Below are 13,063 nucleotides of genomic sequence, written 5' to 3' on the forward strand. Positions count from 1 at the left end.
TTTTTAGATGATCTTTTCTAACTCATTTTTGCAGTATTCCTGTATCTCTTTTAATTTTGCCCGTTGCATCTGTTCAATCTTTTTATATTCTTTATCAACCTCAGCTTGCAAATCGTTTCTTTTATGGAGCACATGAAACTCAACTCGTTTCAACTTATTCACCAAATTTGAGGAAAAGAGACTCAATGCATCCTGCATTACATCAACCGTACCGCCTTCTGTATCTGTCGTCTTGTCGGTCGTGGTGGGGAATTCAGTAAACTCTGCGTTTATAGGTGTCGAAGTTCGGACAGGTGCTTGTGCATCAATACTCATGGATGTTTGCGTTTTGGCCATTCTATTGACACGCTCCTTTGGGGCAACAACTAACGACATCAGCTCGCTTTGGTCATGCTTTGAACTGTCATCTGTAACAAACAAACTCGATGAAACGTTTGTGCTATTAGCCCTGTGTAAGGATAAATTTTGGCATCCATCGTGATGTTGGTGACCAGCTCCTTTTGACTTTACGTTTGGGCTCCGTTCTTTACCACTTTCAGTAACAAGGTTATCCAATATAACACTGCCCTCTTTTTCAGAATCAGCTCCAACCTTACACTGTGGGGTTTTACCAGTCTCGTCTTCGATTATCACCTCTTTTTCATAAACTTGAACCTCATTTGTTCCACGTTTCAGATCAACAATGCTGGTTTTTTCAAAAGACGATTCAAAATCCAGAGTCAAGTCCCATTCATCTGAAAGCTTCTTTCTTTTTCTTGAGGCTTTTCCCTTAGGATTAACAGTTTGATAGACACCTTTATTTCTTCTAGACTCAAAACTCTGGAGTTTGGCTCTCTCACCCGTAGTATTTATTGCACTATTAGATGGGTTTCGTGGTTCTGGCAATGTGTTAACTGCCAATTTTCTTTTCTTCTGAAGCGAGCTCAAGTATTGCACCAACCAATTAAAGTGCAACACGTCCGTCAATTGCAATTGCATCTCCAAGTTCTTTTCAATTGTTCCATCGGCAAGTCTCACCGCCAATGATCTAATAAAAGCTTCCAGCAGGTCACTTTTGGACCTTGTCTTGGGCCCCTTAGCACAAGATGTACTTAGTTTTATGATCAAGTTTGGGAAAGTTTTGAATGACTCAAAGCACATGAGGTTGACGTGATGACAGTGGAATTGTTGTTTTGATTCGACCCAAACATGAAGCAAGTTCCGATCTATAGGTTGTATGTAGCATCGGGAACTAGCCAAAGCCTCCACATTTGACTTTGTCTGGCATTGAATCAAGTTCTTGAAATTGGGATTTGCGGATTCAATGTACTTTATGTAAGGTGTTGTCAAATCTGGTAGAAAAGTTTTGTCAAGTCCAAGTGACACAAATAATCCGATTAAGTTCATTAAGGAAGTGAAATCTCTATTGAGATATTTCATCCTCTCAAATTTTGCCAAATTATCCCTTGAATTGAGAGTCTCTTTTAATAAGCCTTTGGTAGTGTCATTAGTGGCGATTCTAGTCAATATCGTTGTGCTCAACCAGTTCCAGCATGGACAATTACTCAATGAGTCCTCAGCAAGGGTATGAAATAGTGCCGAATCACATACATCAATGTTCGACTTTACAAGTATGGGCCACAATGATTTGGTAAGGTCACAAAAATGATGCCTGATGAAGCTGTTCAAGTACAATTGAACCAAAAAGTAACTAATCTTTTCTTCACACTCATCCTCATGGAATATGGAGTTACATAATTCATCAACACACTTGATAATGGTTGAGGTCTGTTTTGGACTCACTGCCGTACTGGCAGTCAACTCCTTGAGGGATGCATTAATTTCAAAGATTTCCCGTTTGCTCAAGTTTATTGGCCCTGACCAACTCAACCTTTTTTCCGATCGATTGTAGTTTAGCTCCTGAAAAAGCTCAATGAAAGTTGTAACACTTTTCATTGGGGGAGATAGGTGATCAGTTGTGTGTATGTGTGCGTGCTGAAATATTTGTCGATGTGAGTTTCTTCGTGTGGTAGATATTTTTGCAACACTCCATAAAGTGCACACAAAAGCAATTCTCAACGAGTTTGAAATTCCCATAATGTGTTTCAAAATCACAAAGTTGATTTGGCACCATAGTGCAAAGTATGGATGTAGACACACTTTCCATTCTTCCTAAAGTCGTCTGTTGTTTGGCCCTTCTCTACAGGGTCACTGGAGGAAATCAGGTGCGCCTATGATTCTGTCAGAGTGGAGCACTCATGCGATCATGCACCTGAGGTTGCTGCTATCCTAGGGTTGAAAGCAAATTCTGAGAATCACTCAACTTCAATGCGGCTCCAGGAAGCTGCTTCACGTGATTTGTCACTGTTAGATGGAAAATTAACTCTATTACCTCAAAAACTTTTCAAGTTCACCGTCTCGGTACTTTAGATTCAATTTTTACTTTAGGAGCTTCAAGGAAATAGGAGATGTAAGCTCTCAGAAGGAATGTAGACCAGTATATCGGTTTTCTCCTCCCCTGGTATATTGCAAAGTTTATGAGACATTTCCGATATGTAAGATACTGTGAAGTATTTGTGTGCTTTGAATTAGCCTGAGACATCTCTGAAAATAACCAGTGTACCCCCAAATATATGAAGAAACATCTCGACTGGGAAGAAAAGGAGTTCAGATGAATGTAGCATAATCTGTGTTCTAAAATGAAAGGCGTGGTTGAGAATAACAAATATCAATTTGGGTGCAATTTTTTTCTCTTTTTTGTAATAATAGGGTGGCGAAAATCAAAAAAAAAAAGAGAAAAAATTATTCTTTTGCTAGATTTTGATGCAAAAAAAGTGCAACTTACCACGAAGATAGAGAAGGAAGTCACACGTTTATTCACAACAAGAAAGGATATCACACACACTGTTGCTTTTTTTTTTCTCAATTATACAAATGTCGATCTATAAAAATTCCTTCAACAATGTTTTCACCATCTGTGGGCCTCATCTCCCTCTACCCATTGCCTCTCACTATACCCCAACTCCTTCTTTACCCTCTCCACTGTCTCAGGATCTCCCATATTCTTTCCAATATTATCACTGATTTTTATTGCTGGATACCCATTCGCTTCACTCAACTTAATAACAATGTTCATAGGTTGCGACTTCTCACCTGTGGATGCATTCAAGAAATCATTTGTGAAGAAAGTACCAATTCCGAAAGTGCTCAATAATCCATCTTGATCCGCCCTATCTTTATACTTTACACATTTCTCCACGTTCAATGAGTCACTAAAACAGATGGTTTTAGTATGTGGTTCAATACCGTTTTTCTTATAGTGTTGAGCAATTTTATCAGTGTATAGCTCTGGATCACCAGAGTCTTGTCTTACACCCGCGTAATCATCAATATAAGGTTTGGTGAAGACACTAAGATAGTTATCAGTACCAAAAGTATCAGTCAACGCAAGCCCAGCATATTTGGGTGTAAACGTGGCAATCCAGTAATCCATGGCCAACTTATTTGCATGTGTATAATCCTGGGTAATGGATGCAATACCCATGTACCACTCATGGGCAACTGTTCCAATTGGTTGGAGATCATACTTTTTAGCAAAATACACGTTGGATGTACCACTTACATATTTCGAGTTTAATCGTTCAGCGGTATCCTTGATAGCCTTGATGACAATTTCTTGAGCTTGAAAAGATCTTCTTCTTCTTGTTCCAAATTCACTAAAATGGCATTTTGCCGTATTAAGCTCCTCCACTTTGTGCGTAGCAATCTCAACTTGATTATCATAATTCCAATCAGTATCGACAAATTTGAAATACGCTTCAGAAATAAGGGCCAAAATTGGGATCTCATACAATATGGTATCGCTCCAGCTTCCTACTATCTCCAAACCAAAATCTCCATCAGCTTCAAGATACTTGATTTGAGATGCTGGATCAAGGTGAAATGTCTTTAGATATTCCAAGTAAGGACCTGGGAGTTGAGGCAATGCCTTTTGCAAGTACGCTAACTCTTCATCGGTGAATCTGATATCGCCCAAATGTTGTATCTGAGTCTTCAACCAATCAACAGCTGCAGAATTGAGCTTCAAGTCAGGTGTACGATTGGTGTATTTGTATTCCACCGGTATCTGTGGAAAGTGCTGGTGGACTGCAGCATGCATGAATAGCTTATAAAGGTCGGTATCCAACAATGACGTAATAGCAAACTCATCCTTCCTATTTCCACTCATATTTGAAGCACTCACGCGTGGGCAAACACCTAAATTGTTCCTGCGACAAAGAGTGGTAGTTAGACTCAATGAGTCTGACTTGAATCATTTTTTCCTTTCTTTATTTTTTTTCAAGTCAACAATCTCTATGATTTAGATAAGGAACCACTCAGCTCAAACATATTATGTACACTTGGCCATCGAAGTAGTCCAATTCAATTAGACAAGCACTTACAACAAAGAGGTTTCTAAACTACTGTTTTCTGTAAATTTTATGCCGATGAGCGCATCATCAATGTTCTACTTGAACCTCCACAGTTGCACCAGTAAACACACAATTTGACATTGGTATTGTTGTAGGCGCTTTTGAAGAGACACAACGCAGTCTTGCTCTTCCAGAAAGACCTCTTTCTCTTATATATCTCTTCATTTTGAAAGGTATGCGTTCTTCAGGTTGGATTTCTTTTTTCGTAAAAGTATTGGGTGCATGCGTGTGTGCGCCAGTGTGTACTTTTGATGATGAAAAAAACAAAAAGTTACAACGCCAGCATCTTTTCAAAAAGTACCACCCCCACTCCCCGTTGCCATTTACATTATAGTTTCTCAGCAGTTGGATATCATCTACCATGTCCTACACAAAGGAGCAGGAAGCTGTTGTTTTGCGAGTTCTTTCGTACAAGGGTCACCAATATTACGAAATATTGGAAGTTACCAAGACATCTTCTGAATCAGAGATTAAAAAATCGTACAGGAAACTCGCTATCAAATGCCATCCTGATAAAAATCCACATCCAAGATCGTCGGAAGCATTCAAAGTTGTAAACAAGTCATGGGAAGTTTTAAGTGATCCACAAATGAGACGTATATATGATCAAACGGGGACAGACCCCACATCTAGAATTTCAAACGCAAGTGCTGCTGCTAGCCAAGGATTTGGTTCGTTTACAGGAACGCGAGGCTTTGCTAGTGGAGCACACAACCCCTTTGAGGATGATTTATTCAATATGTTTTTCGGCAATGGTGGAAGTCCCTTTGCATCTGGTCCTACATTCACTTTTGGAGGCAACGGCTTCACTTTCCAGTCATTTGGCGGTGGACAGGACCCTTTTATGAGGCACAGAAGAACTACTAGGAGAACACACAGACCAGCATCTAATTCTAGAACTCAAAATGGAGAACGGCCACAAGAACCACAATCGCTTTCAGAAGTTATAAAGAATTTGTTGCCACTTTTACTTTTATTGATAATTCCCATCCTATCGGGATTTTTTTCAAACGACCCAACATCGGAATACTCCTTCACTCCTACTAGAGAATTTCATCTCGAACGAAGGACTCCTAAATATCACATTCCATATTTTGTTAATGACAAGTTTGCCCAAAAGAATGAAAACAAGTCAAAAAGAGAGCTTAGAAACTTTGGATCGAAAGTTGAGAACATATTCATTCAGGATAAAAGAGCCAAATGTTCGCGAGAACAAATGCACAAGGACAACTTGATCGAGGACGCAGTTGGTTGGTTCAGCACCGATATGCGCAAACTAGAACGTGCACAAAATATGCCTATGCCAAATTGTGATATATTAAAGGGATTGAATCTTTTATAGATTTGTATACAAGACAAACTTTACTTCTTCATATAAGGGCACCATCTCCCGCAAAGGTTGTTTACATGACAAACGTTGAGCGTGCTTTTCCTGTCTTTAATATCTCACATGATTGATATCATAAATTTCCCAACCCATCGTCGTCTTCTGGTTCATCAAAGTAATGACTAAACGTATATACTGTTCCGAAAATTAATACCCCACCGATTATGGTCAATGCGGCGGCCGTAGTGGTTAAAATGTAGGAATGGTGTAAAACAATCGGCAAATATAGTCCACTAACTAGCAAAAATGCCGTCAAGAATTGACCCAGTTCTGCCAATACATTAGTACTGGGTGCACTAAATGGATCGAAGCTATTGAGTCTCCTTGTGATTGCCACCGGAAGGTATGCCACTGAAAATATAAGTCCAATTACTATGGGAAACCAGTTCCCATATATCCCTGCTAATATGACCAATAAGAATCCAACGGATAATATAACTGAAAGACCAATTATTCGGTTTAGTGGGTTTATTTTGTAGTCTGCTGAGTCCATTGCCGAAGCTGGTTTGTTTCTTGAGACAGTAGATGATTGCCAAATTTAATAATCGCCGCCCTTTTTGGTTACTTCTTTTTTTGTCGAAACAAAAATTGGACCTCATTCTACAATACACCACTGAATTAATCAAAAAGTAAAGAGAACATGGCACAATCAAAGCGTGAGGATATAAAGATATCTAAAATAAAAGGGCGTGATAATGCAAACACCATACCATCTCCACCTGGATTTGATGTCAAACCACTCGAACACACTAGACAAGCTACAACAAGAGACCAAAAGGCAAGCTTGAATGAATTGAAGTCAAAAAAGATATATGAGCTTGCAATTGGACCAGCAAAGTCTATTCCCATGAATGCGTTCATGAGCTACATGACGGGTAACTCACTACAGATAATACCAGTTACTATGACAATGATGTTGCTTTGGAACCCCATCAAATCGATCTTTAACGATCTCAATCCAACGTTTCTGAAATTAAAGACAGAGGATAATCAACTGCTCATCCTTTTGGCAAAGTTGGGATTTATATTCTTTCAGTTGATGAATATGTCAATTGGTGTCTACAAATTATATACAATGGGTCTTATACCACACCTGGAGGCAGATTGGCTAGCATGGTTGGAGGTGGAACCAAGTGCGAATGTATTAAATAATTGAGTGATGTATAATATGAAACTACCTTGATACCTTATCGTAAATCTGCTGCAAGTTAAACTTGCTATACTTGAGGTAATTTTCCACAACACTCATACCTATGTTATTCTTGTAGCATTCAACAATGATTAATTTGTCGTAGTTTTTTAAATCCACCGTATGTCCATGATCACGACCCACAGTTTCAGCCACTGCTTTGATGATTACCTCTGATGTGAGTGTATCAAAGTTCTTTTTCGAAACTTGAATGGCAAACTTCACTGGTTTTCGATCCCTTGCGTGGAAATGTGGCGCCAAAACTCGCCTAGCCAAATCTTTTAAATGATCCTCTGGATCCGTAGTTGCCCTACACGAATCGCTAATTGGAGTGAGTTTCTGTGTGTTTCTTGTAGTCTTGACACCAGAATCATAACACTCCTGAGCATATTTCTCGACAAGCATCACTGGGTCTACTGGTTTCCTCGTTTTAATAAACACAACACATTCGATATCAACATCAATTGGTTGCAAATAGTTTGCCTTAGTATTTTTATCGGCCTCTTTCATTTCCGAAAGCTCTTGTTGAATCTTTTCTTCTATAGATAAGGCATTTGTTTCTTCACTTTTGTTATCGTCGTTCTCAGGGAGATCAAAATATTCAGTGATTTTCTCAGATAGCACAGTCATGAGCTCCTGGCGACATTGCTTTTCTTTTCCACGAGGACACGTAGCGTAAATACCAGCAGTGTTTGGCTCTAGTAGCTTTGCTCCACTCTTGGGCTTTTTGTTGCTACCCTTGGCATAATGTTCTCTGTTTCTCTTGCCCATTGCGTGTTCAACAGATTATGCCTGAATACTTCATCCATCTTTGCGAAAAAAAAAACTAGAATCAAAAATGTGCAGTGTTGATGAAAATTTCAAATAGACAAACATAGAGTACTGAAATCAAAATTGAGCACAACGAATACCTACCATCTTATCGGTGTTCATGATACCCTTTGATAAAGCGAAGACATTCTCCGACTGATTAATTCATTACAAATACAGACGCGTTTTTGTCCTTCACATGCATACTACTATACCTACCATTATTGATGCTGACCTTGCCCATAGATATCATACTTCATATCGTTGATGTAGGTAATCTAGAAATAAAGGATGTTTTCAGTTTGTACAATGTCAACAAGTTGTTAAAACAGAAGCTACTGCATCCGTATTTCTGGAATGTGCTATATAAAAGAATGTTTGCAACAATATATTCAGAATTAGAGGTAGACTACAAACCCATAGACTATTCCAAAGCATGCCATACCATTTACAAATGTGAGCTAGAACTAAAACATTCCATGGCACAGCTTTACGAACCAAGCATTTCCTCGCCTCATGAGAGCAGCAACAAGGTACGCCCGGCTAATTTACCGTGGACTAGCGAGCAATACCAACGTTATTGTTTGGACACCAACTACTTACCCACCCTACTAAAAATGATTAAACTGGAGAGTATCGAGCTTCAACCAACTATGGAAGATTCCCAAACCCGTTTGGATTTCCTCAGGGCTTCTGTTGTGGAACATTTGCTTTCGAACCAATTGTACAATATTGGTCTCGAAAATATACGACGCATAAACTCCCAAGAGGTGTCACCAGCATCTGCAGAAAATATGCTATTCAGTTTGAGCTTACTTGAAAGCAAAAGTTATCGTGATTTCCATTTTCGAAGGCGATTCTTGAGGAGAAAGCTAAAACTACTCGACAAGCACTTGAAAGCATACGTTGTTCAGACGTATAGCACTTTGAATGATAATGCTACTAAGCTTAGCTTCTTTCTGCACTATATCAAACAAGGCTTTCTGTTTTTGCTTAAAAATTTGGAGTCACGTGTGGTTGATGAGCATTCTATGATAGTCGAAAATTTTGACATTTTGAAATTATACAGTGGGAAATGCAAGGCTCATCCCTATCTTTTATTTGCAACGGCAATCAAAGTCGTTTACGCAGGATGGTCCAACTTTGGGCTTAAAGTACCTGGCTTGGTGAAATGTCCCGTATGCAGTCCATGGTGTTTAGTTTACCAAGACGTCTATTTTAGTTATGAGTACGGGACATTAACGAGTCGCAAGCTTGAAGCTGACTTAGGCTACTGGCTGAACAACCATCATCTGATTTCGTATTTGTTCCAATTATTTCACTTCTATCGCAAGGTGACTGGACGGAAAAAAACAGATTTTGCTAAAATCCTTTACATACGATCATTCGAGGATTACTGCACAGATTTAAACTTTTTGACAAAGGTGGATTTTCCGCATGAAGGACTGGATTTCGATTTTGACTTTGATCAATTTGTCGAACATCTCGAAAAAGAGGATGCTCTTGTTCATAAAGTTGTTTTCGAACAGGCTATTGGGGTAACTGATATCGAAGAAGTAGACAACAATATACTGCTGCCTCTACGGGGTCACGTTATAAAAACGAGATACAACAAGCCTGTAGTGATTTTAAACACAGATGGGCTGTTTTACAATGTTCTTACTGTATCCGGAACATTCGAAACTATTAAAAGCGACCGTGTTCGCATTTGGCAGTTTACGAATATTCAGGAAGTAAATGCGTTTATTCGCATGATAGGATTGAACTTGTTATTTAATGTGGACTTCCAGTATGTTGATATCAACTTGGAGAAAGGGCGTATAGTTTTTGGGTGATTTTTAGGGAGTGCCTACATAGTTGCAAATAGATTTACATCAAAATTCATTTGGTAGCATTTTAAAGTTTCTCTGCGATGATTGAGACTATGACGTTATCATACAGAACATATCGAAAGTAATTCATCAAATTATAGCAATTGAAGTATAATACGCATCATTCGCAATTCTTTTCACCACTACACTACATAGAGATATGCTACATACAGTCAAGAGATCCACGGTGAACACATATAAAAGAGCTCACCCTTGTTACACTTTGAGAAGATTTAAACATGTCTTGGGTATAGATTTGGGGACAACAAACTCGGCAGTGGCGTATGTAGGATCCGATAAAGAGCCTCACATTATTGAAAATGAGGAAGGGAAAAGGGCAACGCCATCCGTAGTGGCATTTGATGACGAAAGGACGTTGGTGGGAATACCCGCAAAAAGGCAAGCCGTGATCAACCCACAAAACACCTTCTTTGCAACGAAGAGATTGATTGGAAGAAAATTCGAAGACCATGAAGTTCAAAGGGATATCCGAAATGTTCCTTATTCGATAGTCCCCAACAAGCAAGGAGATGCGGTACTAAAAACTTCAACTGGACGTGAGATAACTCCCTCAGAAATCGGAGGTTTGATATTGCAAAAGATGCAAGAGATTGCTGGGAAGCAATTGGATGATAAGAACATCAACCAGGCAGTTGTTACTGTCCCGGCGTACTTTAACGATAGTCAAAGACAAGCTACTAAAAATTCTGGCAAAACAGTGGGGTTGGAAGTGCTTCGAGTCATTAATGAGCCAACAGCAGCTGCACTTGCATACGGATGTGATAAATCAAGGAAGGAAGGAATCGTTGCTGTATTTGATTTTGGTGGTGGAACCTTTGATATCTCAATCTTGGACATCGAGGATGGTGTTTTTGAAGTTCGAGCTACAAATGGAAACACCCACTTGGGAGGTGAAGATGTCGATATCATTTTGTTGAAACGCATCCTTGCCAGTTTCAAGGAAAAATATGGCATTGACTTGTCAAAGAACGAGCTAGCCGTTCAGAGAATAAGAGAGGCTGCCGAGGATGCTAAAATTGAACTATCCAAAGTAAAAGAAACTGAAATCAATATTCCATTCATTTATGAGGACAAACATATCAAGTTCCGGTTAACCGAAGAGGAACTTGACGAAATGTCAATGCCTGTAATTGAGCAGGTGATTGAACCTGTCAAGAAATGTGTTAGAGACGCGGAACTCAAGTTCAAAGATATTGATGAGATCCTTTTAGTAGGAGGTATGACCAGAATGCCCAAGATTCGAAACGTGGTGGAGGAACTTTTCGGTAAAAAGCCAAGCACAGCAGTAAATCCTGATGAAGCCGTGGCCCTTGGTGCTGCTATTCAGGGAGCTGTTTTATCGGGTCAAGTTAAAAATGTGGTATTACTCGACGTTACTCCTTTGTCGTTGGGAATCGAGACTTACGGTGGAATATTCAGTCCTTTGATACCACGGAACTCGGCAGTGCCTATCAAGAAGGAGCAGATGTTTTCCACTGCTGTTGATGGCCAAACAGGTGTTGAGTTACGAGTATATCAAGGTGAAAGGATGCTAGTAAAGGATAACAAGTTGATTGGTCAATTCAAATTATCCGATATACCTCAGGGCCCTAAAGGTACCCCACAAATTTCCGTCCAATTTGAAATCGATGCGGATGGGATAATTAATGTTAGTGCATCTGATAAAACTCCTTATCCAAAGGACTCTCAACACTATGGAAAACAAAACACCGTGTCAATACAAGTTACCGAAGTGGGATTGACCGATGCAGAGGTGCAGAAGATGATTGAGGAAAGTAACAGGAACAAAGAAGCTGACGAGGAGATGAGAAAGTATTATGAACATGCATCGAGAGCAGAGATTTTATGCACAGACACCGAGGTAGCTTTGATTCAATTCGGGGAATTGATGGAAAAGTCGGAGAAAGAAAATATCCAGGGTTATATCAACAAAATTAAGGAAATCATTGATGATATAAGAAGCAACAAGAAGCTCCATGATCCTAAGGTGCTCAATGACAAGTTGAACGAGATGCAGAAGGAATGCATGGAAGCAATCAAAAAAGTTGCCATAAAGCAACAAGAGCAAAGACAGTAAATGATATATAGAGTAGAATCGAATTTAGTACTTTAATTACTCATCTGTATCCATCCTATCCCCTTGTCCAGATTCTTCTCCACCTTGGGTGGTTTCATTTCCAGCAGTTTCACCTCTTTCCTCATTTCTATTCTCCTCATCACCGTCAGCTCTATTTCTATCGTTTGTTACTGAATCTAGTTTGTCGAGCCATTGCTGAACATCTTCATCGTCATAAGAAATATATGGTTGACCTTTACCCACCACAGCAACACTCGTGTTTTTAAATGTCAATTCAACATCCTGACTTAATGTGTCTCTCAAGGCGTACAATCCATGTACGATTAGCTTTTCAATTGAGTCGGAACTTCTGATCTCGTCCAAATTTCTTTCCAAATACGTACGGGCAGCTTGTGATCTAGCTCCAATAGCAGCTCCAAAATATTCAAGAACCGATCCCGATGGCTGAAACTCCAACAAATGTGCTCCAGTTTCGTCATACCCCGCAATCAACAATCCCACACCGTATGGCCTAGATCCGTAGCTTTGGGTATTTTCCTGAGCTTTATCGGCAATTGTAAAAGCTGCTTTTTGAGTCTGAATGGGGCGATTGAAAATCATTTTACACTGCATTGCTTGCTTTCTCAAGAAATTGGATAAAACACGTGCATCTGGAGCCAACCCGGCCAATGCTACTCCCATGTGATCATCAATCTTGATAATTTTTTTTTGGTACGAGCCCAATTCTTCGGCATTTCTCTTTAAAGCCACAAGCACGACATAGTCTTTGGATGTTAAACCTACAGCAGCACTTCCTTGCTTAATTGCTTCCAATGCATACTCAACCTGAAACAAACGACCCGTAGGCGAGTAAGTAACAGAATCGTTATCGTAATTGTTTCTAAACATTGTGGGTTGCGTAAGTTACCAGGTGGGAGGTTAGAATGGTGGGTTTTTCGCCACTTTACAAAATTGTTTGGGCCTTAATTTTCAAAGGCTCTTTCGCCAAACAAACCAGGAGCTACCAACTGAGTGGAAGATATGATACCAATTACTTGTCTTCCACAGAGGTGTCACTTTAATCGAACATTGAGATATGTGAGAACTTGACAGCTATAATTACTTGAAGTAGGGGTGTGAGAAAGATGGCCCTTCAGGGGTGATATTTACAACTTTTGTCAATGCGAAGCTGCGGAGAGACTAGAGACTAGCATGAGATTTACTCTAAGGGTTATCTATTTTGTAAATCTCTCTCATTTGCAATCAGATTTAATCATC

General features: G+C 39.5%; 9 protein-coding genes across 9 annotated transcripts; 4 read left to right on the top strand and 5 right to left on the bottom strand. All coding sequences in view use genetic code 12, as the record gives it.

The window, feature by feature from the left end:
* Positions 1-3: 3 nt before the first annotated feature.
* Positions 4-1,935, bottom strand: CPAR2_702310 (uncharacterized protein; the record flags this gene model as incomplete). Its single annotated transcript, XM_036811997.1, has 1 exon — positions 4-1,935. The coding sequence occupies one exon, from the start codon at positions 1,933-1,935 to the stop codon at positions 4-6; it is 1,932 nt and encodes a 643-aa protein (XP_036668378.1).
* A 1,012-nt stretch (positions 1,936-2,947) lies between these two features.
* NPT1 (nicotinate phosphoribosyltransferase) lies at positions 2,948-4,207 on the bottom strand (the record flags this gene model as incomplete). Its single annotated transcript, XM_036811998.1, has 1 exon — positions 2,948-4,207. The coding sequence occupies one exon, from the start codon at positions 4,205-4,207 to the stop codon at positions 2,948-2,950; it is 1,260 nt and encodes a 419-aa protein (XP_036668379.1).
* A 605-nt stretch (positions 4,208-4,812) lies between these two features.
* On the top strand, positions 4,813-5,793 carry HLJ1 (type I HSP40 co-chaperone; the record flags this gene model as incomplete). The annotated part of the gene is made up of 1 exon (XM_036811999.1): positions 4,813-5,793. One exon carries the CDS (start codon positions 4,813-4,815, stop codon positions 5,791-5,793), a length of 981 nt encoding a protein of 326 aa, XP_036668380.1.
* A 118-nt stretch (positions 5,794-5,911) lies between these two features.
* CPAR2_702340 (uncharacterized protein) lies at positions 5,912-6,331 on the bottom strand (the record flags this gene model as incomplete). Its single annotated transcript, XM_036812000.1, has 1 exon — positions 5,912-6,331. The coding sequence occupies one exon, from the start codon at positions 6,329-6,331 to the stop codon at positions 5,912-5,914; it is 420 nt and encodes a 139-aa protein (XP_036668381.1).
* Positions 6,332-6,478: 147 nt separating this feature from the next.
* Positions 6,479-6,994, top strand: CPAR2_702350 (chaperone; the record flags this gene model as incomplete). The annotated part of the gene is made up of 1 exon (XM_036812002.1): positions 6,479-6,994. The coding sequence occupies one exon, from the start codon at positions 6,479-6,481 to the stop codon at positions 6,992-6,994; it is 516 nt and encodes a 171-aa protein (XP_036668382.1).
* Positions 6,995-7,012: 18 nt separating this feature from the next.
* CPAR2_702360 (putative tRNA acetyltransferase) lies at positions 7,013-7,798 on the bottom strand (the record flags this gene model as incomplete). The annotated part of the gene is made up of 1 exon (XM_036812003.1): positions 7,013-7,798. One exon carries the CDS (start codon positions 7,796-7,798, stop codon positions 7,013-7,015), a length of 786 nt encoding a protein of 261 aa, XP_036668383.1.
* A 266-nt stretch (positions 7,799-8,064) lies between these two features.
* CPAR2_702370 (uncharacterized protein) lies at positions 8,065-9,672 on the top strand (the record flags this gene model as incomplete). The annotated part of the gene is made up of 1 exon (XM_036812004.1): positions 8,065-9,672. One exon carries the CDS (start codon positions 8,065-8,067, stop codon positions 9,670-9,672), a length of 1,608 nt encoding a protein of 535 aa, XP_036668384.1.
* A 196-nt stretch (positions 9,673-9,868) lies between these two features.
* CPAR2_702380 (Hsp70 family ATPase) lies at positions 9,869-11,806 on the top strand (the record flags this gene model as incomplete). The annotated part of the gene is made up of 1 exon (XM_036812005.1): positions 9,869-11,806. The coding sequence occupies one exon, from the start codon at positions 9,869-9,871 to the stop codon at positions 11,804-11,806; it is 1,938 nt and encodes a 645-aa protein (XP_036668385.1).
* A 36-nt stretch (positions 11,807-11,842) lies between these two features.
* Positions 11,843-12,694, bottom strand: PRE5 (proteasome core particle subunit alpha 6; the record flags this gene model as incomplete). The annotated part of the gene is made up of 1 exon (XM_036812006.1): positions 11,843-12,694. The coding sequence occupies one exon, from the start codon at positions 12,692-12,694 to the stop codon at positions 11,843-11,845; it is 852 nt and encodes a 283-aa protein (XP_036668386.1).
* Between the last annotated feature and the right edge of the window lie 369 nt (positions 12,695-13,063).

This window comes from Candida parapsilosis, contig 006110 (genome assembly GCF_000182765.1).
Source record: "Candida parapsilosis strain CDC317 annotated contig 006110".
Taxonomy (NCBI): Eukaryota; Fungi; Ascomycota; class Pichiomycetes; order Serinales; family Debaryomycetaceae; genus Lodderomyces; species Lodderomyces parapsilosis.